Source organism: Canis lupus, chromosome X (assembly GCF_003254725.2).
Source record: "Canis lupus dingo isolate Sandy chromosome X, ASM325472v2, whole genome shotgun sequence".
Taxonomy (NCBI): domain Eukaryota; kingdom Metazoa; phylum Chordata; class Mammalia; order Carnivora; family Canidae; genus Canis; species Canis lupus.
This window is the reverse complement of record NC_064281.1, coordinates 10,391,997-10,417,888: the sequence shown is the minus strand read 5'-3', so window position 1 is coordinate 10,417,888 and position 25,892 is coordinate 10,391,997. Positions and strand designations below refer to the sequence as shown.

At 44.8% G+C, this 25,892-nt stretch overlaps 1 protein-coding gene across 8 annotated transcripts; it reads left to right on the top strand.

Annotated features, from left to right (window-relative positions):
* Window positions 1–5,346: 5,346 nt before the first annotated feature.
* GEMIN8 (gem nuclear organelle associated protein 8) lies at window positions 5,347–25,157 on the top strand. 8 transcript variants are annotated; one of them, XM_049107464.1, is made up of 6 exons: window positions 5,347–5,506; window positions 9,623–9,705; window positions 13,967–14,011; window positions 14,856–15,016; window positions 15,176–15,356; window positions 24,607–25,157. In XM_049107464.1, exons 4-6 carry the CDS (start codon window positions 14,953–14,955, stop codon window positions 24,959–24,961), a joined length of 600 nt encoding a protein of 199 aa, XP_048963421.1. In that variant the 5' UTR covers window positions 5,347–5,506; window positions 9,623–9,705; window positions 13,967–14,011; window positions 14,856–14,952; the 3' UTR covers window positions 24,962–25,157. The 8 variants fall into 8 exon arrangements, with proteins under 8 accessions (XP_048963421.1, XP_048963417.1, XP_048963422.1 ...); XM_049107460.1 differs by having other exon boundaries at window positions 14,590–15,016; XM_049107461.1 differs by lacking the exon at window positions 5,347–5,506 and adding an exon at window positions 7,814–8,091 and having other exon boundaries at window positions 14,590–15,016.
* The last annotated feature ends 735 nt before the right edge of the window (window positions 25,158–25,892 follow it).

Below are 25,892 nucleotides of genomic sequence, written 5' to 3'. Positions count from 1 at the left end.
CTTCTTGTGTTTTGTTCTGTGCACTAACACATATTACTTTGCAGTTTGGGGAAGGAGAACGTGATGATTGCAAAAAAAAAAAAAGAAAGAGAGAGAGGGGGGTGGGGGTGGGCCATGGCCAATAGTATCAAATACTGCAGAGGCCAGACAATAGTAGGCAGCAGAGAGGAGCAGTCAGCAGAGAGCCTCAGGGACACAGTTGTACTGCAGTGAATGTGCTGGAAGAGAAGTGGTGGCAGGAGGGACGAGAAGGAAGGCGAGGAAATTGAGGTGGCCCACTCTGTACAGGAGTAGGAGCAAAAAGACAAGTAGAAAGAACAGTAAGGAGCGAGAGATGAATACGCAACCAAACCGACCGTAGGGATCCGAGAGCCTGAGCAAGGCTGATGCTGATGGGGAAGGGGAAGAAAGAGGCACTGACATGAGAAGAGGTGCGTAACTGAGGGAGCAAGGTGCCCGTGAGGCCATGGGACCGGACCCAGAGAACACGACGACGGATTGGCACAAGCCAGGAAACGTACGTCTTCCTCTGAAACCAGAAGCACGGTGAGTGCAGGGCTCAGATGACGCTGCAGTCCCAAGTCATGACACCTGCACCTGCTCATTCTCATTTCTGTCGGGAGTGAGGGTCCCCCCCCTAAAGGGAGGGCCCGATGGTGGGGCACAGCTGACGAAGAAGGTGAGATCAGGTGGAAAGTGTAGGTGAGACTCTGGGGGTGGGGGGACCAGGAGCCGCCACTAGGCGATGCTCCTGGGAATCTGGTGTGCAGAACAGAAGCAAAAGAAATGCAGAAAAACAATTAAAGCTCCTTACAGCCTGCAGCCCATTGACAAGTACTTGAGACAGGCAGAGTGACCTTCCTCCTCTGCCTCAGTGTGAATACTTTGCTAAGAGCAAGGGGCAACCTTAGCTTGACACGAGCCCGACCTCCAGGATCCCGTAAAAGTCCCTTTGGAAACTTCCTTTATCTCTAGGAGCCCCCCCACCGCCAAGATCTGTGTTGGCAGTCATCCTCCAAACGTGTGGCCACCGATACACATCCGGAGGGTGTCATGAGTGAGGTCCTACTAGACGGTGGTAGGTGAGCTTATCTTACTAGCAGCTAGCCCCGCGAGGTCCTGGAAACCTGCTCCCAAATTCCCTAGAGACCCACGCTCTCCCTAACCCCCTGCCAACTTGAGAGTCTGTAAACTGCCACTCCTCACAACCCCAGCGCAGCCCTTCCAGCCCACGGGATCCTGTCCCCAGGCTTTAATAATATCACCCCCTCTTTTTTTGGGCCAAAATTCCTTCTCGATCATTCACTCCTGGATCCCAACATTTCAAATCAAAATGGACCTTCCTTTATGCAGCTCCCAGGCAAGAACTCAGACCTGTTTGCAGGTGCTTTAGCACCACTCACTTGACCCACGCAAGGGACTGGCTCCTAACTAACTTCTTGACAGCACCAGGGCAGCAGATAGGTTGCAGGGGGTGGAAAAATCCAGAAACCCCCAGAAGATTAGCCATGGGTTCCCACACCTGGCAGGATCATTAACACCTGTTCCTCCCTAAGAAGAACTTTGGGGGAAAAAAAAAAAGAAGGACTTTGGGGCTCCCCTGGTACCACAATCTGGAACTATTCTGTGGCCCTTTGTGCTTTAGACAACGGCCTCTGTAGATTCCCCTGCCCTGAGAGATTTAAAGAAATTCTATGGGGCACCTGGGTGGCTCAATTGGTTAAGTGTCTGCCTTCAGGTCAGGTTATGATACTAGGGTCCTGGGATCGAGTCCTGAATCAGGCTCTGCACTCACTGGGGAGTCTGCTTCTCCCTCTTCCTCTCTCTCTCTCTCTCTCTGGCTCTCACTCTCTCTCTCTCTCAAATAAATAAATAAAAATAATAGCTTAAAAAAAAAGAAAGAAACTCTACACCCAGTTTCCAGGCCTTCTGGCGGCCTTCACTCAATCTCATCCCCAGCTGCTGGGACAAGCGGGAGCAGAGTTCTCCAGGGTGTTACGCAGAGGACACATAGTGCTGCATCTGGAGCCTCGTTTTCTCCCAGAACTGTCTTCCTGTTTCTCCCAGACATGTCCCCTCCCACTCCCAGGATACACAGACATGAAACGCTGTGGCAGATGGCCTTAGTAGACTGTGGACTCCTAGATACTCCATTTAAAGGAATGGTCCTCGGAGGGGAGTGATTTGTCCCCCAAGGGTAATTTGGTAATTTGGGGTTGTCGGTAGTGGAGAGGGGAGGGATGGGGGTGCTGCTGGCATCCAGTGGGTGGAGGCCAGGGAGGCTGCTCAACACCCTACAGTACATAGGACAGGGCCCACAATGAAGAATTATCTGGCCCCAAATGTCAATAGTGCAGAGGGTGAGAAACCCTACTTTAAAGGGTTCCTCATCTTTAAGATTTTTTTGAAATCCAGTGAAGGGTGTTTGTTTGTTTGTTTGTTTGTTTGTTTGTTTGTTTGTTTGTTTTGAAATCCAGTGAAGGGTTATTTATAATCTGAGGTTTACACCTGACACTAGTGAAAGCCCATCCCAGGCAAGAGGGCAAAGAGTAGTAGGATTCATAAATTTCCACCAGATGGCGCGACAACACAAGACAAAAATCCAGCCTTCTGCTGCCTCCATTTCTGAACCGGGTTTCTCTGCCTGGTCAGGCCTCTGGAGCTGACAATGCCCATCCTTTTCAAATGGGAGCCTCACTTTTTAGGTACTTAGTGTTTCCCAGCAACAATATTTTTATGCAAGTGAATTTGAATGAATAATAACTAAAATTCATTCTGGAGGATGAATGAAACAGGGCTGGAAGGACACTGTGGCGGTGCATCATCTCTGACCAGGTCTTTGACCACGTGGGCCGTGCCAACAAACCAGGGAGCGTGGAGGTCCAAGACAGGTGAAATTTGAGGCCCTGGCCCCATGCACCTACCTTACTACTCTGGACACCTGACTCCCAGAGAGAGAGAAATAGTTCAACAGTTTGAGCCACTCTGCTGAGTCTCTGTGACTGACAGCAGCCAAGGTCATATCCTATCTCATTCCACAGTATACTCCTTACGTACAGCTGCACGCGCCCACCGTACCACAGCACATACTGGTCGGTAGCCGCTCACCTGGAACGTATGCACGTAGGCCTGCTTTGTCCCGTGTTTCTCAGCAGCCCCTTGAGCTGTGTCTCCCCGGTGTCTTACCCTTCTTCTCTCTTTCCTTCCTCCCCTGATGTGGTTTCTTCCCTAAGGCAGAGGTTCCAGCAGGCCCAGATGATTTATCAGCCTCATTCCATACCTGACTTTGCCCAGAAGACACCACACTCCCACCATCCCCTTCCCACTCTATCCATAGAGATCTCATTCTTCCCACATCCATTTTCGGAACAGCAGAGGAAGACTCCTCAATATATATACCTTTTCTGCCCCTTTCCCTTATTTTATGTTCTTCATATAACCAAGATGTACGATGACATTATTTAGCTGTTCATTGTCTATGCTGTACTCAACGGAGTGTCACTTTTATGAGGACAAAACCCGTCTTGTTCACCATCGCATATCTGGTAAATAGGCCACCACTGTCCAACAGAAATATATAATAGATGATGCATGGGACATCCGTCGTTTCAAATGTAGCAGTCACATTAAGAAAGCAAAAAGAGAAAGGTGAAGTCAATCTTAATCTCTTTTTGTTTAACCCAAACAGTCCTTCCCTAACATGTAAAATGAGGAATTTTACATTCTTTGTCTCATGCCAATTCTTCAAAATCCACTGTGATCTACACTTAGGGCACACCTCAGTTGAGACTCTACAACGTCTCAACAGGCACAGGCATGTGGTGGCTGCAGTGGACAGTGCAGATGCAGGATACTTGACAGTAGGCATCCAGCACATATTAGTTAATCTTCTGTAATAGAGGAATAACGTGGTAACAGCATTCACGCCACGCGTGGAGCCTAGTTCGCTTAGCCCCCTGCTGTTATTAGGCATTTAAGTTGTTTTGTTTTCACTTTTAAAAATGATTCTGGGGCAGCCCAGGTGGCTCAGCGATTTAGCGCCTGCCTTCAGCCCAGGGTGTGATCCTGGAGACCCCGAATTGAATTCCATGTCGGGCTCCCTGCATGGAGCCTGCTTCTCCCTCTGCCTGTGTCTCTGCCTTCATCTCTCTCAATGTGTCTCCATGAATAAATAAATAACATTTAAAAATAAAAAATAAAAATGATTCTGCAATGACCATCAGGTTTAACGTCTGTTTTTCCTTGAAATAAATTCCCAGACGTGAAAATTGCCAGGACAGTAGTACGCCCCTTCTAGGGCTCTTGCCGCGGTTGGCCAAACTACCCCAGAAAGGGATAGGCCACTCAGGCTGCGGAGGGCTTTGCCTGGTTATTAGTGAATGCTCTGCAATAACCCTGTTCACGTTGTGTCACAGGCACTGGCAGCTGCACTTGCCAATAGGATTGAAACCCAGACTTGAAACTTTATGCATTATTAAATGTCAGATAAATGGGGAATACCATACTACAAATATTCAAGAGCAAAAGTACCAACTTATTTAGCAGTTTTAGTTGCCCAATAGGTTGTGTACTAACTTGAAACATTTCTCTCATCATAAAATGCCTTTAAACATTTTTCTATAACTGAACAGAAAGTTTTCTTTATTGCCTAGTTTCTTGTATTTGAGAATGGTTATCCCATGTGTAAGGCATTAGGAGTTCTTCCATTGCCATTAATTCACTATTGCTCACAAATCATGTAACTACTAAAATATTGTACAGAATTTTTTTCCCTCTAATTAGTGTGTATATGGATAAGAGATCTTGTGATGATCACTTGCAAACTTAGATTTTGAGAATTATGTGATTCTGTGTGGCAAAAAACCTGAAATAAAGAAATTTTCAAAAAAAAAAAAAAATTCCTGGGCGGGAACCCGAGGCTCGGGAGGTCAATGAACGCTAGAATCGCACTCGAACTAGGTCCAGGTGACTATTCCCAAGCCTGGGCGTGTCCTCCTGGGCCACGACCCCCAGCCTTCCTAGTTCAAAAATACAAAATTACAAAAAAACAGGAGAGGCTAAGTAAAGACGAGAGGGAAGATGAGAGCGCCGAGAGAAGGGCCAAAAGCCGAGGGTCAAGGAACTGGCGCGGGGGACGAGGGCGACGCCGAAACGACCGTCGTCTTCCCGCCGCGCCACGCGCGTCCGCGGACCCACAGGTGCGAGAGGCGGCGGCGCGCCGCGGGAGCCCCGCCCCTGCCTCCCCGCCCGTCTCCAGCCGTTCCCCACGCTCCGCCCCGGGAGGCGGAACCGGATCTCGCGACACTTTCCCACATGGCGCAGAACGCAGCGCGGACGCGGCGGCGCGCGCGGGACTTCCGGCGCGCGCGCCACGTGATCCGCGCCGGAACCGCATTTCTGGTCTCCCGGGCAACAGCCCCTCCCCTCCGCGCCCGTGCTAGCTCCTCACAGGAAGTAGGCCCCTGCTCGCCCACCGTCCGAGATCCGCGAGCTACGAGCCCACGAGGTGACTCCGGGGACGGCTGGGTTTCCTTGGGGGAGTGAGGGAGGAGCCTGCAGGCCCCGGAGCCTGGCTTCCGCTGCTACCGGGAGAGCGGAGGGCTTGCCTGTCACGGGTCGTAACGTCATCCCGCGGGGCCCGTGAGATTCTTAAATCCTTGCTGGTTAATGGCGCCTGGACACTGGTTCCAGAGACTCTCAGCTGCAGCGCTTAGGAAATCACTGGATGACTTTTAAGAATTGTCATGCCCGGGTCTCCATCCCGGACCACTTAAATTCGAATTTCTAGAAGTGGGGCCAGGCATCCCTATTCCTATTAAACTCCCCCCGCCCCTGGGATTCTGAGGTGCCGAGTAACACTGTGTTAAGCCAAGTCTGGAAAGTGAACTCGGACTTTGGCCCTACCGCCCAGTATCTGAACAGAACATCACCCAGAGCAGCCTCATCCTTGCAAGGATGTCCGGAATATTGATTGACCCGTCTGCTCAAAACTTAGGGTTTTCTCTTTCCCTTACACTTTGACCTCTGTGGGAGGCCAAAAGCATTCCGGTGGAAGTTACCTAGACAACATTTGGCACCTCTGGTCTTTTATGCGCCTTACACGTGGGGGTGGAGAAGGCCTTCGCCTACTTTTCTAAGTATTTAAGTGCAGTTGAACCAGGGACCAACTAAGTGCCTTTTAGTTCTGAAATCCTGGGAGTTTCTTAGTACAGATCACACGATTCTGAACAGTTTTACCTTTTTCAGGAATGATTTTTTTTTTTAAGTTGTTTCATAGGCTAGGTTCTGTATTCCTAGGGTTTTGCACCTTAAGTCAGAACAACATTACTCGAAAGTCTAGACCAAAGATTAATAACACTTCTGGGTCTTTTTACTCTCAGGGTTTCCATGAATTGTGGGGTGGAGATAACCTTTACAAATACAACCTATAAATAGAGCTTATAACAGCTCCTTTGGGATGGTAATGCCAACAGATACCATGTATTTTTAAAGATCGTTGGTTAGTGACTCGGGATATGTATAACTGAAGGCAAGTTCACGGTAGGGTGTACAGATCTCCTCTATGTTCATTGCTGTGCTGGGAAAGTATATAAAGCTCCAGAGAGAAACGTTCATTCTAAAACTGTTTTGTACATGGTGAAAGATTATTTTGGTTTTTAAGATCCAGCATTAAGGGTGAAGTCAGATGAGAAGGATTGGGGAAAATTGAACAATTAAGGCCGAGTGGAGGCTGGAGAGATTTCAAACTAGGTGTATATGACTCTTGGACCTCTTCTCTCCCAATAGGAAATTCAGCCATATAACAGTTGGACAAGTAAAAAAAGACTGTAACTGGTTGGTCAAAGATCAGATGAATTGAAAAAACTTTTAAAAAATTTTATGTATTTAAACATCTGCTTTTGGAAAAGATTGGGACCTTTATGGTTACTTGAGTGACTAGCTACTCAGTTTATTTAGGAAAGGCAGAAGGAGAAGGAGACACTGTTATAAGGAAAAAACAATCTCACCAGCATGCAAAGGCAGGAAAATATACCTATGGTACTTATGCTGGAAGGAAAATAGGAAATATAAAAGAAACAGATTTCAAAATCCATGCCTATATGTAATTGATTAAATGAGTGGGATGTACTAATTCCCGTATAAATTCAGAAAAGACACTGATTAAATGGAATTACCATGTATGTCTTTATAGACTTGAAATAAAGCTCCTGAAACCTACTGGTGGTTTTAACCATTTTAAATGAGTCGTGCCTTTTGCTGGTAGGCTCCGAACTTGCATAACCTGCTTGTTCAACCCTTGGTCCCTTACAGTCACACTAGGTTTGCTTTGTGAAGGATACACTTGCAGTGAAATGAATTTACTGTTTTGTCCTCTGAGTTCTGTTACTGTTACATCCTTACTGGTTATCCCAGTTTTCAACTATCCCATTGCCTGTTGTGCTCATGAGTCGGAGGGTCACTTTGTTTTTCAGTGGCCTCCTATTTCACTTAAGATTTTGACTTTGGCCCCATAGGGATTTCATGAACTTGCAAATAAATCCACTCAAAAATCTGTCACCCTGCTGATAAACAGTGCCAGGTTGTGGGTTTTGTTTTGTTTACATTTTTATTTATCCATTCATGAGAGACAGAAAGAGAAGCAGGCTCGCTTCAGGGAGCCCGATGCAGGACTCGATCCCAGGACCCCGGGATCACGCCCTGAGCCAAAGGCAGACGCTCAACCACTGAGCCACCCAGGTACCCCATGTCTTGTCTTGTTTTTTTTAAAGAACAGTGCTTAACTACATCCTTTCCGTCTTTCCCCTTCCCCATGCCACACCTTCCTTTGTGGCATTACTTCTAACAGCAATATCCGAAGAGAGTAAACAGGTTTGGGATTGAAGGAATGAAAAGGAAATAAGACTTTTGGCTCCCTCGCCCATTAGTTTTAACGATGGTTGTTCTCGACACTACAGAACTTGGTCTCTGAACTTGGTAGCATGTGCCCTTGTGGGAGGCCTGTGTCTGGCCGGAAGATAGAACTTGGATTCATGAGGGTAGAAGGCATTCTTGAGCCATCTTTGTTGACCACATTACCCAGCAGGGACCATGGTAAGCCACAGGAGGGAGCCCATGAGGGTATTAAGCCAGTTGAAACTCCCATCAGGCAGCTGGTGGTGGTGGGCAGGAAGCAATGCTGTCAGAAAACCTCCTTTTATTATTATCTTAGTTGAGGAAGTTCCTACCGGTGTATATATTATTGAAAGACATCTTGATAGGGTTATTAGTACATATATGGAAATTCATTAGAACCACACATGACTCAGTTTATGGAATTTCCATTTCTCGTTGTATCTTCATTTATTTTGAGCAATCTCCAGCAGACCCCCTTCTACCCTAAAACATATACCGAAAGCCTAAATTAGATCCTCCGAATTATCTGGTTGATTAAGAGAACCAAATCAACCAGGAATCTTATCAGAAAGGTTTGACGTGGGCAGCCCAGGTGGCTCAGCGGTTTAGTGCGGCCTTTAGCCCGGGGCATGATCCTGGAGACCCGGGATCGAGTCCCACGTCGGGCTCCCTGCATGGAGCCTGCTTCTCCCTCTGCCTGTGTCTCTGCCTCTTTCTGTGTGTGTGTGTCTCTATGAATAAATAAATAAAATCTTTAAAAAAAAAGAGAAAGGTTTGACATTAGAGACTTTAGCCAGCATAACTTAATGATTGATTTCTAATGTGTTTCTATGCAAAATTCAAAGCAGGTGAATTTTCATGTATTTAATATTCAGAATTCTACTGGAAGAAGAGGCTAGATAGAAAAATCCAGTTGCAGACTATGCATTATTGTTTGAGGGGAATTTGTGTTTTTATTTATTGATTGTGATGACACACCAAGATCCTGTATTTATAGGAATATAGACACACAATAAAAAGAATATGTATGATGTCACAACCTCTCAACAAAACCACATTACTTATTTGTGGAATTTTTTAATGACTCGATGGAAATAGTTGAATTTCTTCCATTGAAAACGACAAAGCTCTTGTCTGTTAGTCTTCATGTATATTTATGCATTTAAAAATACATCCCCGGGGCACCTGGGTGGCTCAGTGGTTTAGTGTCTGCCTTTGGCTCAGGTCATGATCCCAGGGTTCTGGGGGTCGAGTCCGCATTAGGCTCTCTGCTCGGTGGGGAGCGTGCTTTTCCCTTTGCCTGTGTCTCTGCCCCTCTCTCTCTCTCTCTCTCTCTCTCTCTCTATGTCTCTCATGAATAAATACATAAAATCTTTTTTAAAAAAAATCTCCAAAGTAAGTAAACATACATCTCCAGGATAAGCAGATTAATTGAAGAATAAGTGTATTCTTTAAGAAAGGCTATATGGGAAAATACATGGTGTAAGACTCAGGGCACTGCCTTGCCTGTGGGCCCCAGGCCTCGGCAGTGTTTCATGAATGACCTCAGCGCTGTTTTTTTCCTTCCTTCTCTGGTGGTTGAGGACAGACAATGAATTCTGTCTCTGTACTCGCCTGGGCTCAGCTGGGTAGTGACTATTATGCCATTGTGCTCACTGGGGAGGGCTGCTGGTTTGCTGGTACTGTGGATCCCAGCCTGCCCTGACATTGCCATTCTCTTTTCTTTCAGCTCCACCATCCCATTAGGAGAAAAGCTGCTGTTCAGTCCATGAAGACGTGTGCCATAAAAGAGTAGGAGATACTCCCAAAGAGGTGACGAATGAAAGATAAAATTAAGGACCATTGAAAGGCATCTAAATCTGCTGCAATCATAAGCTTGCTTTTCTTTGAACTGGTGGCTGAAAGTGTTTTAATGTCTAGAATTAGTTTCATGTTGGCTTTTCAGAAACCCAGGCGTTTTTTTAGGTCCTTAAGTTCTCTGTGTGGAAAGAGTAGCCGCTTTGAAAAAGTTAACAGGACCGATTCTTAGAGGAGGTTTTTGTTTTCCCTTAGGAACTCACTGATGCACTTAGCAAGAAAGGATATGTATTCCTTCTTCCGGGGAAGAGCCGGGAACTCTCCTGCTTCCCATCCTTGGTGGGTTGCTGTCCAGCCCATGGCAGCTAGTAGGGTCTCCATCAGAAATCATGGCAGTACTTGTGCATTCTAAGCCCAGTTGATTGCAGGAGTTGGGGTTTTTGTTTTGTTTTGTTTTGTTTTTTAATTAAGTCTTTAAATACCTATGTAGATCTTTAAGAAATGGTTCCATTTCCTTATTTAGTCGTGGAGACGATTCTTTTATCCCAGATATTAGGAACTGGTCACCAAGATTGTTGGTTGGTCATCATCACAGTTGTCTTGCTTCCACTCATCTTATTCCAAGCCTAATTTACGAGATGAGTGAGAATCACAGAGTTCCTCCACGGCTTGCCAAGTGGAGAATGAGCAACAATGAGGGCACTCTGCGTACTGAGAGCAGAGTCTATACAACTGAATAACGTATTCACATGAAACAGGGGCTGGCAAAGGATGGCCCACAGCTTGTTTTTTGTACTGCCTGGGAGCGAAGAATGGTGTTTATATTGCCAAAGGGTTGTTTTTAATTTTTAAAAAAAGGAGAAGAAGAAGAATGTGTGACAGAGACTGTATGTGGCCCACGAACCCAAAATGTTTACTATTTGACCCTTTATAGAAAGAATTTGCTGGCATAAAATACCAAGAGTAGTGCTGGAAAGTGCAAGCCAATAGTTATAAAGCTGCATGCAAGCTACTACTCCTTTAGATGTTTTTCTAGACCTTCTTTATTTTGTTTCTGAGAGTTTACTTCATTTGTCATTCATTCTCAGGAACTACTTTTAATTGAATATCTGTAGGAATTGAAGAATCTTAAAGTACTCAAGATGTAAAAGAATGTGATACATAGGTTTTGGAATTTGAGGAAGGAGAATAATAAAGCTGGGATGAGTGAGCATATGCGACACACAGCTCCAGGACTCTAAACTTGCCGAAGGATGGCAGCAGATTTGATTAGAAGTGTCCCAATGGCCAAAACCAGAAAGCACTATCAAAATAAAATCGATGTCCAAGATGCCTGTATTCCATCATTAAGATAAATTCGGCTTTCCTTCACGGCCTGAATCTTTTTTTTTTTATATGTATGATAGTCACAGAGAGAGAGGCAGAGACATAGGCAGATGGAGAAGCAGGCTCCATGCACCGGGAGCCCGATGTGGGATGCGATCCCGGGTCTCCAGGATCGCGCCCTGGGCCAAAGGCAGGCGCCAAACCGCTGCGCCACCCAGAGATCCCACGGCCTGGGTCTTGAAAGAGTCTAGTACCTTAGCCGACTAGTTGGTCTGCTGCTTAGGGTGCTGGTACACCGGGCTGAATCCGAGCTGCTTGTGCTCCTGGAATTGGCTTCCTTCAGCCACCTCAGCCCACTGTCCTCGCTTCCTCCTTGCAGAAGCGCTCAGAGCGTGCCTTGTGTGATCTCTGAGACAATATAACGTGGCAGCCCTTCTAGCAAAGTATTTGTCGAATCAAAGGCATAAATAAGTAGCCTCTCCTCAAATTAGTTCTCCCTGCCCCCTTTTAATCACAGTCATTGACATTCGAGCAGCCTGGTGAACGTGATGAATTACACTGGAGCCTCTTAAACAGTTGTCTACTTGATAGCACATGCCTACATTTCTATCTCGGCAAAGTGGAACCTCTCATAAGCCATCTTGTACATTTTCAGAATAACTGTACTATTGCTTTTAAAGCCAGGCTGGGATTTTCCCAACTATAAATAAAAACAAGGTCTGCAGTAGTGTTCAATTACAATAATGTTTATGGCATATTTGAGGCTGAATCCAGACTTCCCAGTTCAGGATAATTAATATTTACGTTGATCCTGGTTCTAAGTATGTTTTATGAGGCATAGAAGTCTGGATTCAAAACTCTTAATTTCCAGAAGACACGTAGATGCCTCCCAGACTTTTCAAATTTAATTCCTGTGCTACTTGTTAATCTGTAAAACAAATTTGATTAAGACACACATGTAGTTCACTTTAATGGCATTATGTGCTGCAGGCTCTCAGAAAATTATTCAGATTTCAGTGATACCAATATGAAACCGGGCTGGAATGAATTAGCCACTTACAGGCTGCACCTTACAGTTCAGCACTCAAATATGTACTGATTTCTACTGTAATTTCATTTGTGTTAGTGTTACTTCTCTGGGTGGTTAACCCCTTAATTGTATTGACTTTTCTATTTCTTCAGTAGCTTGTAAAGCACATAGGCACTTAGCCAGGTTTTCAGATAATTGCTCACATTTTAAACCTTTAAATTATAGTTTTAGAGTAATGTGAACTTTACACTTACATCTTCACTGGCTTGGTTAGCTTTTTTCCAGTTTACATTCACTACATGTGTGTGTATTCCTGAACTTAGAACAGTGAACAGGAAGTGTGGGCTGTGTTTAAGATAAATTTACAGAAGATCATGTCAACCCTCTTAGAAATAGCCTATTTGAAAGCTTGTTATATTTAAAAAAGAAAGTGAATAGTTCTCTTCAGGCTAAATCTTAAAAAGATGTGGTCAATTTAACATCTCAATTTTCCACATTAACCATAGCAAAACATCTGATAGAGATTACAAAATAAGCAAGTTCTTAGAGAATTTTAAATTCTACCCTCTAATTAAATGAAGGAGGAGAAACAGGCCTCCTTCAGCATCTGATTTCCCAGAGTTTCAAAACCCAAGTAGCTGTTTGCTCAGCATCACATTGTGTTAGTAGTTTCATCTAACAGATGCTTAAATTCTCATCCATTCTAGGATAGTACTTTTGGTTTTCTTCTGCTTTTTATTTTAAAGATTTTATTCATTCATGAGAGACAGAGAGAGGCAGAGACACAGGCGGAGGGAGAAGCAGGCCCCATGCAGGGAGCCTGATATGGGACTCGATCTCGGGTCTCCGGGCTCACGCCCTGGGCCAAAGGCAGGCACCCAACCTCTGAGCCACCCAGGCATCCCTGCTTTTTGTTTTTATTTAAAGTAATCTCTACACCCAATGTGGAACCTGAACTCACAATGACCCTGAGATCAAAAGTTGCATGCTCTACCAACTGAGCCAGCCAGACATACCAGGATATTTTACCTTTTTTTTTTTTTTTAAGTACATTCTGATGTTCGCTGGCATTTTAGTAGCTCTGAACTCCTGAACAGGAAGGGGGGAAATCAAATTATTTTAAATGGTTCATAAAAGGTACAGCTGCAGATTAAACTTTAGGTATCTTCTGCTATATCAATACCATCACAAGCAGGTAGGTGGGGGCAAAAGGAGTAAATCCTGGCTGAGCAAGGTTGTTGGGCAAAGGCATTCTATGCGGGCACTTGGTGGAGAGTCTTCATGGAAGTTTCTTCTACAGAGATGCAGAGTGGTTAGGCAGGGAGTATGTGGTGTCATAGGCTGGCTGAGAGATGCAAATTACAATCAAAACCAAAACAAGGCTTGTCTGGGGGCTTAAAGCCCAAGGCACAACCCAGGCTGGAGAGAGATCTCATCTGGAGACGCTTCTCCAAGTCCCAAATCTGGCAGGCAAGACCCAGTAATAGTTTCCAATGAGCTGGCAAGACATACTCTATTCAAGCCGTGGGGCCATCTAGGGTTAATTTAAATTGGCATCGGCATGAGTTAAGGATTAGTAAATAAAGTAATAGTTGTAGATTTTTAGTTCATGTTCTATATTAATATTTTTATATACATATTAACTAGTATGGTTCTTTCCAGTCTTTACTTTGAATAGGTTAACAAATATTGGAAAAATGCAGTGTCTTTTGAACCACAGAATCCTCTATTTAAGGGGATCCCTCGTTTTCAGCACACAAGGTCGTACCCCCGGTGCCAGGGCCCTATAGTGTATGTAGCGTGGAGATCAGGCATGGTACTGGGAAGCCCATCTCTGAGGAGCCGCTTGTAAACCATGAAATAGCCACAGATATCACACACGTGTACTGACCACATGTTTGCACTGTGGTTCTTTCCTAGTTTCAGTGCCCATTTGTACTTCCACAGTCAGAGATGGCAGCAAAGGTAAGACTTTTTTTTTTTTTTAACTCATAAGAGAAAAAGGTAAATTTTAGTCTTGAGAGTCTTGGTATTCTCATTCCATGATGGAGAAGACCAAAGAAACAATTCATCCAAAGGCTGAAAGTAAAGGCACCATTGGGAAAGTTGCTAGACAGCTTTTGTCCAGGCACTGAGGAGTGAGCAGATGTTTAGGGGGCAGTGACGGAGCAATAGAGAACATTAGTCCATGTGGTTCTTAGAACAAATTGCTTGGTTATCATGGGTAGAGAGGGCTGAGATGGTTGACATTGTATCTCTGCCCGTATCTTATGTAAAAATGGTAAATATTAGCCTCTGTTCCCACTTTATCCTGGCCATAACCTCAGACTAATTGTTCTGTGTGTGCCTCATGCACACGTAGTTGGTGTGTGTTGTGGGCGTGGACATGTCCTGTGTCCTCTTTAGCCCAGCAGTAGTGTCCTAATGTAGAGTAGGTATTTAGTAGATACTCGGTAGATACATGTTTACTTGGTTAAACGTTGGAAGGTTCTCTTGAGAAAGAACTATATGGTATGTAGCCTCCACCTCCCTTTATTCTGTAGGCGGCATCATGGAAAGCCACCGACCCTTGGTTTTCTCATCCAGTCTATGCAAGATACTGGCAACATTACCATCAGGCGATGGCCTGGATGCAAAGCCACCATGGTGCCTATAGGAAGGCCATAGAATCTTATTTCAGTTGTCCGTGGCCCTTCCCTCCTGCGGCCCTTCCCGGAAGCTCATACCCTAACCAGGCCAAATCTCCTCGGCCCTCTCGTGACCATCTCCTGGCTTCCACGGACTCGCACTGCGGTTCTTCGCATTCTAGAAGGTCCCGGCAGCATCCACCAGCCCGCAAGACGAAACACGCAGAGGAGGAGGCAGGGTCTGAGTCGGATGGGGGTGTGGAGTGCGACCTGAGCAACATGGTGATCACAGAGGAGCTGCGCCAGTACTTCGCCCAGACCGAGAGGCACCGGGAAGAGCGACGTAAGTGCGTGCCCCTCCCCCACACACTTCCTTTCCTTGCCCTGCCTTTGGCACTGTCTTCTATCCTCTAGTTATCTTATACCTTCCTACTCTTCCCCATCCAGCCACACCCCCACTGTCTGAGTTTCCAGAGGCATTCTAATACAGGACTTTCTCTAGCCCTAGGACACAGCATGTCCCAGGGGCACCTCTGCTGTCTCCCGGGTGTCAGACCCTCGGGCACATGGGGTGCGGGCCTGCGCCTGTGTTCCCTCATCTACACACCAGCCCTTCGAGCGTATTCCACCCCATTCACAGACAGTGCAGGCGACCCTGCAGAAGGTTCATTCACTTATTCCAGGTATACAACTAATCACTAGCTGTTGGGATTCAAATTGGGTCAACCTGACTCCCAACCCCCGTGCTGCTTCTTCTAGCGCAAGCTTCAGGATTGGGTTTGGCCCTGAGACTGCCAGGTTTTTAAAATACTGCTGCCGCCTCATTGGCACAGAGTGCTGAGACCTCCCTGGTGCCAGAGAGCTACCAGGTTTTAATTATGAAACGCTGTCCAGAGCAGAGGTCACTGTGAACCTAAACAGTCTAGGACTCAAACCTTCTGGTTGGATCCCACGTGGAAGCAGTCAGCTATTAGAGTCAGAGAAGTGTGATAATGCTTTTCTCTGTTCCGTGGCAAAGAAGGAATTGTCTCTTTTTAATTTCTTACCAAGTTGCCACAAAGAACTAGAACTGCTTATTGTGCTCTCCTTACTATGAAAAGTCACCAGACCGTTTACATTTGAAGTGTCTCAAACAGATACACTGTTCCCTTATTATCACCAGGATCTAGTTTCAATGTTGCTTTTAATGACTTCTAATTATATGATATTTTACTTAGAATTTTTTAATAAATAGAAACAAACAGAAAAAAACAGAAACATAGAAGTCTGAGGTTGGGCAAGTTTTGATTCCATCTTTGATTGATCTGTGTTTTCCTGATGAGGGGCTTATCAATCCCCAGTAGGTACCAGGAACTGAGCAGTGGGCTTTGTATACAGTATCATGCCCTTTGGTATCTTAAAAGTAGACAATGATGAGGGAGAGGACATGTTCAGGCATGTCCACATTTGGTTGGAATGCCGTTTTTTACAGCTTTTGAAAAAGAAAATATGATGGATGTGGGGTTTCTTTCTGTTGTCCTTACCAGAGGGTAGAAAAACGTGTTTTTCCAACCAGAGATTGATACTTCTATGATAGTAATTCTAATTAAGGATGAAAACAAACCCCAGTCATCCAAAAGGCCATTTTGAATTATCTACTAATTTAAAATTAATTTGATATATGGTCATCCAATAAAAAATAGATACAAAGATAATGAAAATAAAGTGACTGAGGGTGTCTTTGCAATATCAGCAGTTAAGTTACAGATATGGCTAAGAGCCATTCCAGTTCTTCCTCTTACCTTGGTCAGGAAGGATTCTAAGTAAGTTCAAAAAAAAAAAAAAAGTCATAGAAATTACCTGCTAAGTTGTACCTGGCACTTAATATTGTTTTGTTTTGTTTTGTTTTTTAATTTTTATTTATTTATGATAGTCACACAGAGAGAGAGAGGCAGAGACACAGGCAGAGGGAGAAGCAGGCTCCATGCACCGGGAGCCTGACGTGGGATTCGATCCCGGGTCTCCAGGATCGCACCCTGGGCCAAAGGCAGGCGCCAAACCACTGCGCCACCCAGGGATCCCTTAATATTGTTTTGAATGAATGAGTGAAGTGTTTCAGTATTAATTGTGAGCCTTAATTCAGAGGTTTTCAAATATCTCATAAAGTGCTAAACTTGCTTTGCTTATGTAGGACATTTTACAAAGCAAGTTAGGGTTTGAATGCTTGATAAACTTGATGAACTTCATATTTTGTTTTTTAATTATTCCCAAATCTGCTGAGGTGACTTCAAGGCTCCAGATTGCACTGTTATTATCATCACTGCTGTCAGCTGAATCGTGTTCCCTAAAAAAAAAAAAATCTGGGGATCCCTGGGTGGCGCAGCGGTTTAGCGCCTGCCTTTGGCCCGGGGCGCGATCCTGGAGACCCAGGATCGAATCCCACGTCGGGCTCCTGGTGCATGAAGCCTGCTTCTCCCTCTGCCTATGTCTCTGCCTCTCTCTCTCTCTCTCTCTGTGTGACTATCATAAATAAATTAAAAAAAAAAAAAATCTGTTGGGAGTCCTGTCCCCAACCCCCAACCTCAGGGTGTGAGCTTATATGGACATAGGGTCTTTACAGGGATACTTCAGTTAAGATGAGGTCCTTAGGGTAAGTCCTGACCCAGTATGTATCCTTACAAAACGAAACATTTGCACACAGAGATAGACACGCACCCAAGGAGAAGACCGTGTGAAGACTTCGTGTTACAGGGTCCCGCTCGCCTCCATTACTTCTCAGCTAGAGGTTCTTATCTTGTGGGTCACCTACCCTAACTGGCCTGTGCCTGAGCCACCTCACCGCTGAAATGGGGATCCTAATTAATGGAGTGGTAATTATGAAGATTCGATGAGATAATAAAAGATAAATTAGAGAACCAATGCTTGCTACGAATTTAGTGCCCAAGAAATGTTAGTTGTTATGGTTAGTTGCTAATAACTCATCGTTTAGTGTGGATTAACCATATACTGATTTTACTCTAATGTTTGGGTTAATTAGTGCTTCATTGAGATTCTGCATAATTTTACTAAAAATGTTCTGTGCTTCAAAAAAAGTCATATTTCTGCTCCCCACTTTTCAAATTCTTAAATTGACTTAGAATATTTAAAAAGCAAAAGAGTCAAAGTTTTGGTGTCAATCCAATTTAGTTGTTAACACAGTTTCATCAAAGTAGTCATTAAGACTACTTTGATTCCGTTTCAAGGCCATTCTTGTTCGGGATAACAATATACTAAAATACATGGAAAAAATGAATGTACTTCCATATTACTAATATAACAGCACTAAACACATTGAGCTTCTGCTTCTTTGTTCTTTGTAAATGTGTAGTTGTAACATAATTGAAAACTGCTTGTCATAGGGTCTCTGCGATGCTTTTATCTGTGGTCTGCTCTAAAAATATGATCAGGTCTTTGGGAGATGTGGAGATTGTCTGGCAAGGGTGAGAACATGCTGTGATGTCAGAGTCTACTCTGACTGCTAAAGATTTAAAAGCTGCCAGGGCCTGACCCTGCACCCCCAAAAACAACGGGCCTTATTTTTTTCACCAGCACTTTTGGTGGCGTATAGGATGAATACGTGTTCCTTCAAGCAGTAATGAAGGACGAACTCAGATGTAAGCAGTTTGAATGCCCATGGTGCTTTCCAATCCATTACTTCACTAGAAATGTTCATGGAAGTTAAGTTATATACACAGTTGGGATATATTTTAGTAATAATTAAGGACCTGAGCAGTGTGAATACTTGGTTAAAGATGTTTTGTTTTGCTCTTTGAACCACTAGAAGCTACTTACTCAATAAAGGCAAATCCAACTTTGAATATGGATCATCTAGAGAACATAGAATTTTATGAAGTTTCATTAGCAGGGAGAAACATAGAGAAATTTGATTTTATTTTTCAGTATTATTCACTTCCATGGGAGTATATATGTTATATAATTCATCATCATCTGAGTCTTATATTTTCTTAGAATAAGATCCTTCACACTGGACAGCATGTTCTTGTTTGTGATTACTGCTCTTCCAGATAATCTCTAACATATTTTAATGATAAAAAAATTAAGTAGGGTAAATAAAGAACTCCTTCTGTGCAGTGGGAACAGACATGCTTTTGATTATGTTATATGTCATTTCCTAATGAGATATTTCCGTTATTCAAAACTTCACTGGTAATATTACTTATGGGAAAGTAGATAATCGTGGAGTCTTTAAAGGTCAGCTGTGTTTTCAATTATTTCTTAGGAAAAATGTTTATTGTTAGGTTAAGAAAAGTATCATGTTTTAGTCATAAATAACCATCAACTGAGACTGCAAGGTTATAGTCCTAATACTTAGAAGGGAAATGAGTGAAAGTTATCATTCCCAGTGGAGAAGGCGGCCCTCCGAAACAAACAGCACCACTCTTGTCTCAGGCTTCCCCTGTGTCTTGGGGGTAACAGTGGGGTTAAAACAGAGATATATTCACAAAGAGCTTAAACCCAGTTGGGAAGAGGAGACAAAATCAAATTACAACTGATACCTAGCAGAGCCATCTATGGCATGGTCCCCGGGTACTTTGCAGTGATGGGTAGAACCAGTGAACTCAGCCACCAGGGTAGTGGTAGAAAATGAAGTGTGCTCAAGGCCTTGAGGGATAGGGTCAGTTGAGATCAGGAAAGAAAGGGGGTAAGCCCACTCCCCACTTAGCACTCAAAGTGCTATTCTTACCACAGGGCCCAGGTGTGCTTCTAGACATTTGATGGCAGACATCTGCTCCGTCATGCTGTGTCCACTGGAACTGGAAGGTTTAGATGAGTTTTCATTACCGAAGCTTCTGTCAGTCAGCTGGAACCCCATCCGGTTTGTCCTCACTCCACCCTCTATGGAAAACCTGGAGGACCCAGTGAGGCGTACCGCCCCGAGTTTAGGGAGCCGCTGTGGTCTAGTCGATGGGAGTAAAGCGTGGCGGCTAACTGGCTGAGCACAGTTCCATCGTGTGTGTGTCTCATCTAGCTCAGATGTTCAAAGCACATAAAACCAGTCGGTGGGAAGGTGCATATAAGAGGCCGTAGAAGAGTGGAAGGGAGGAGGGGAAATGCACTTGTATACTAAAAGCAAAACTGGTGATTATCCACTGACTTCATTTGTCACAGAGAGGGATGTGAGGTGACGATGAAGACCCATCAGAAATGGCTCCGGGTCTGCTGGCAAGCACCTGTGTTCTGGGGGTGTTGCTGACGAGCCAGATATGAGTCATTTGTGATATAAATCAAGCCTGTCCTTTTGCTCAGTTGTGCTAAAATCATTAATTCTGGCAACATAGAGAATACAGTCAGAAAGACATGCTAATCCTGGAAAAACAAGGAAAAATAACGTTCTTCAACACTCATTTGTCTTAGCGCTTTGTCTTCCAAAATGTTCTGCCTTTGCACTAATTATCTGTGGAATACTGGATGAATGTTTTATTGCTATGTCAAGTCTTCTAAAACCCAAGTCACTTCTCATGATTTTGTTCTCCTTTGTAGACTGTAAGTCCACCTTGGTAGTAGCATCATGTACATTTATAGATTGAGGGGGAAAATATCAAGGTTACATACCCTGACCCAGATGGGATCCAGTAGCATTTCTCCTTAATAGGAGAAATTACTGTTACTTTTTTTTTTTTTTTAGATTTTATTTATTTATTCATGACAGACACAGAGAGAGAGAGAGAGAGGCAGAAGCACAGGCAGAGGGAGAAGCAGGCTCCATGCAGGGAGCCTGATGTGGGACTCGATCCCAGGTCTCCAGGATCACACCCCAGGCTGAAGGCAGCGCTAAACCGCTGGGCCACAGGGGCTGCCCTGTTTTCTTGTTTTAACCCTATATGCATATTAGCCATTATATTAGTTTCCTAGGGCTGCTGTAGCAAATGACCATAAATTGGGTGGCTCAAACAACAGAAATTTATTCTCACAGTTCTGGAAGCCAGAAGTCTGAAATCAAGGTGTTAGCAGGACCCATTCCCTCCAAAGGTTCTGGGAGGGGCTCCTGGTATTCACTGGCCCATGGGAGCATAGTTCCAATCCTGCCCTCTTGTTTACATGCTTTCCCTCCTGTGTGTCTTTGTGTCCTTTTCTGTCTGTCCTACGGACACTCGTTGGGTTTAGGGTTTACACTAATCCAGTATGATCCCATCTGGATCCTTAATTACGTCTGCAAAGACCCTATTTCCAAAGTAGGTCATATTCTGAGGTTCCATATAGATGTGAATTGGGGGGAGGGGGCACCATTCAACCCACTACAGCCCTGTTTTAAAGCTGGAATCTAAAAAGATACTCTGACTTGTATTAAAACAAATTCCCAGGGCAGCCTGGGTGGCTCAGCGGTTTAGCACCTGCCTTGATCCTGGAGACCCGGGATCGAGTCCCACATCGGGCTCCCTGCATGGAGCCTGCTTCTCCCTCTGCCTGTGTCTCTGCCTCTCTCTCTCTCTCTCTCTGTGTGTGTCTCTCATGAATAAATAAATAAAAATCTTAAAAAAAAAAAAAAAAAGACAAATTCCCATGACTGAATAGGCTGTGAGGAAAAAAAGCACTGGGTAACATTGAGTCCCACATCTGTTTTCAGTAAAAAAAATGACCAACTTCTCCATGACAAGGCACCTGTTATGTCTGAAGTATGATGTTCTGCTTCTCTGCTTCAGTCAGATGATTCTCCATCTGGTTGAGCCCTCACCTTGTTTTGATGGGAAGAAAAACTGCTAGTGATTTAGAATCCTTTCTTTCCTTGAGGAAGGAAGCAATAAAAAGAAAACAGAATAAGTGATGCCTTCAAGTGAGGATATTCTGTTCTAAGGTTTGCTTGGGTCCCGTAAGTCAGTATAAGCTAAAGTACTTTCAGGTGCTTAGCGGTAGCTTCCAGTGTCCAGCCAGTGTGAAGGCATTTGGTTTTAAGCTGACTGGTTTTCAAATTTGTAGTCTACCCTTAGGACTTTCTTTTTTCAATTGTTTAAGTAAGTAGAGGCACAGTGACTCAGATGTAAAAGAACAAGATCAGACCCCATCTCATTGGTGCCCCCGTCTCCCCCATCCTCTCTGCCATGGAACCTACAGGATGAATATTTTCTTGCTAAGGGAGCACTGCCCATCACCTTTTGAGATTTGAGCATTTGTTTCTATCCCTGAATTGTCATCATTTTTCTTCAACAGCATCTGTAAGAAACAGCTGTTTACAAAAAATAATGTATGGCCTCTGTCCCAGCTTTCTCTCAGCAGTCATTTCCTGAGCACCTGCTTTGTATCAGGCATCGTGTGTCCTCCTGGGGCTGGGGGGTGGTGAAGGCGACAGTGCCCTTTCCCCATACATGACTTCCACAGGTGGGTTCTGGTGCTAGCTGGTCAGTGCAGGGAACAGTCTAACCGCCCCTTAGGTCTCTGTTTTAGGGCAACTACCCACCATGCTATGGGCGCCTAGGTGGCTCAGTTGGTTAAGTGTCATCTGCCTTCCACTCACATCATGATCTCAAGATCCTGGGATTGAGCCCTTTGTTGTTGAGCTCTCTGATCAGCAGGAAGTCTGCTTCTCCCTCTCCCTCCCCCTGCATGGTCTCTCTCTCTCTCTCTCTCTCTCTCAAATAAATAAAATTTAAAAAAATAAATAAATACCCACCATGCTGGAAACCGGGAAAGCTCTAAGCCTCTTGTGAGGCAAGGAGGGGACAAGGGTTGAGCCTTAAATTTTCATAAGGAAACCTGAGCAGGAGGGAGAGACAAGAAGAGAATTAAGAGCAGAGGGCTGTGCCTTTTATTCTGTTTTTCTTATACTGAATGAGCTTCATTAACTAAAACCCTGTGATGGTGACCCATGAGCATGTGCCAAGTGTGAACTTGTAGAGCTGCACTGGCTACGTTGACTGGCAGCTACACTTGGCTCGTATTAACAGTGTTTCATCTACACATGTCAACCATCGGAGGAAACATTTCAACGTAGACTTGTTATACTGATTTACTACCTGTAAGATAGTTTTGGTTGGAAGAGTAGCAGAACCGTGTTAAATTACAAAGAAAAGAAAAAGATGCAAAAATAAGGTTAAATTCACATATCCTGGTGGCAGAGAACAACACTTGCTAAGATAGCGCAGATCCAGTGTTTATTAAAACTTGTAAATGCAAAAACTCAGATTTAGACAGGAAGCTGAACATCTGTTGTGTCACTAGATCTGTCAGTAAGGCTGATTATAGTCTTGGGACAAATGTGAAAGTAAAAGGACTGTGGTCTGGGAACCTCTGTTCTCTAGCTGCACAGGCTCTGGGGCCCCCGCAGCTCCCCCTCGAGGGATTGTTTCTACTGGGCCCAAGGATTGGTAAGCACCCAAGTCTCCCTTAGGTGGCAGAGGGAGACTAATGTGGTCCCCGACTAATGTGGAAATGCCACGCTTTCAGAAGAGTCGTCTTTGGAGGGTGGGGGTATACAATCTCAACACCTGTGAGAACTAAACAGCTCACATCGTCATGTTTCAAACTTGGCAAAAAGACCAAGACTGAGGAAGAAAAACATCTTGACCTCCCCTTTGTTGGCACCTTACGCCACTATTGTGGATCACTTCTGCATTTCACAGTAAGCTGGTTACATCTCCTTTCTGGGATAAGGTAATGGTTACGTTGCACTTGTTTGCTTGACAATCATTTGGCGTATCTATAGATGACCTCCTTGCAAAACAAATAACCTGCAGATGTGCTAAGTCAGAAATGGCCTTCCACATTTATAGTGTTCCCAAGTTTCCAGAACTCCTTCCCTCAACCCCAAGGTGATAACGTGTGAAAAATGGAATTACAGATGTGACTGCCTAGCCACAGACATGCCTTGCTGCTCACTTCTGGGTTCCCTTCTATTCTAAACTTTCTGCTTTAAAAAAAAAAAGATACAAGGAAAGAATGATTTATGTCATTGTTTTATTCCCTATAACCATCTTCACTCCTTATTCAGTAGCATTTCTCTCCGTAGCAATAAAAGCTACAGATGTGTGCATTCTGCTCTCCATTTCTCTCTTCCCAAAAGAGTTGCTTACAAAAATCTGTCAGTTGGATAAATTTTACCTTATACAACGTTGTTTCATTGATATGTTTATGTTATTTCTGTTCACATAATATAATGAATTTCTTGCTTTATAAAAATCTATTTAAATTAATAGGATTAAAATCAAGTAACTCTATCACTTGAAATTTAGCCTAAACAAAACTGAAGTGGAAAGTCAAGTCCCACAGTGAGGAAGTCACTGCACTGTTGCAGATCTGTTAACATAGGTCGAAGCTTAGAAGTCAAGTCCTCCTTCCACTGGCAGGATCGCCCTGGCTCGGCCCTGTTGCCTTGCGCAAGTGTTAAATTATTTGACTCCATTTCCTGATGTGCTCTGTGCTTTGGCTGTGTGGAAGGATCGGGGCTCATCGCTGCAACTCTGTAGTACCAGCACTTGCTCTTTGCCAGATTACCTAAAATCAATACCTTTAACACGGGGCTGAGCTTTGTCCCCCAGCACCTCATTTGTACGCAGAAGTACTACTTCTTGTAACCCTGGACTTTGCAGGAGCCATTTCGTTGCCCTGCTGGCCTGGAACAGTGTGTGAGAACAGGCGAGCTCCCCGCCAGCCCTTCCCAGCTGGGCAGCTCGAGGCAGGTCACATAGATGAGAGAGAGAGAGCTGTATTCGGGGCGCAGTGCAGAGGTTTGAGGGTGCTGGGCAACTTGTTTCTCGGCGGCTTTTTGCCGTCTCTGGCAGCGTATGCCTCCCAGCTAGGCAAACAGTGCGTCTCCTAGGCACGCGGGCAACGGTGTGCGGGTGATGCCTGAGGCCCTAGTGAGCCTCTCGGCAGGCACAGCCGGGCCGACCTGGCGGCGCAGCTGGCGGCCGCATCCCCGGGCTCACCCCGCCCCCCGCCCCCGTGTTGCTTCGTTCTCAGGACGGCAGCAGCAGCTGGACGCCCAGCGCCTGAAAGACTACGTGAACGCCGACCACGACCTGTACTACAGCAGCCGCCGCTCGGTGGACCCCCCGACCGAGAGGCCCGGCGAGCGCCGCCAGGCCGAGATGAAGCGCCTGTATGGGGACAGCGCTGCCAAGATCCAGGCCATGGAGGCCGCCGTGCAGCTGAGTTTCGACAAGCACTGCGACAGGAAGCGGCCCAAGTACTGGCCTGTCATTCCGCTCAAGTTCTGAGCCCGGGCCGCAGGGTACCCAGCCAGCACCCCCTTCCTTTCGGATTCACTAAATCTCTCCTTCTGTGCATTTTCTCAGGGAAATTTCTCTTATACTGAGAAATAAGCATGTTGACCAAAGTCCCAGGGGGCCGATCTCAGGGCTGGATGTAATATGTTGGCCGCTTGAAGTCGGCAAGACGCATACTGTTGCCAACACTGAAAGATTTTCCTTTGACCTAAAATGATTTCATACATACTATGCTTGATGAAGACAATAATACTGTTCAGTTATTAAAGTCCCCATTTAGAGATACTGCCTGGTGTTTTGCCTTTTTCTATTTTCTTGTCTTTAATCCAACTAAACTCCAACGGACATGCCTTAAATGAGTCAGTTGTCCTCTACTGCTCGAACTCCTTTAGCCCCCACTGAAAATGATCCAGTGGGACAAACACCACTTCTCTCCGAGGCAGAGGTCAGCATGCATGTTCTATAAAGGACCAGAGAGGTAACATTTTCAGCTTTGCAGGCCACACGGCCTTTGTTGCGACTACTCTGTTCTGCCCTGGCAGCCTGAAAGCAGCTATGGATGGTAAGTAAACGAATGGTTTTAAAAAAAAAGAAAAAAAAAAAAGTAAACGAATGGGTATGAGTGTGTTCCAACAAAACTTTATGAATGAAAATGGGCCTCGGGGCAGATTTGGCCCAGGGGCAGTAGTTTGCGAACCCACTGCTCTCCTGGAATAAGAATAACCGTCTGACATTTTTCTTGTTATCCCATTATCTCTACAGGGCTTGAATGTCACACAGAATTGAGAGCAAAGAACAATAATTCCCAAACCTGCTCACCTCCTCTGTTGTAGGAAAGGTATAACTGAGCTCTTACTACGTATGGCGAATGTAGCTTTGAGAAGAGAATACATTTCTGAGGATGAAAATCTAAAAATTGATGGAACAGTCCATTTATAGAAAAGCCAGCTGCCTTTTAAATAAGTTATTACAGAGTGTTGCCAGGGTGAGCCCATGTTGACCTGAGAAGATTAGCACATC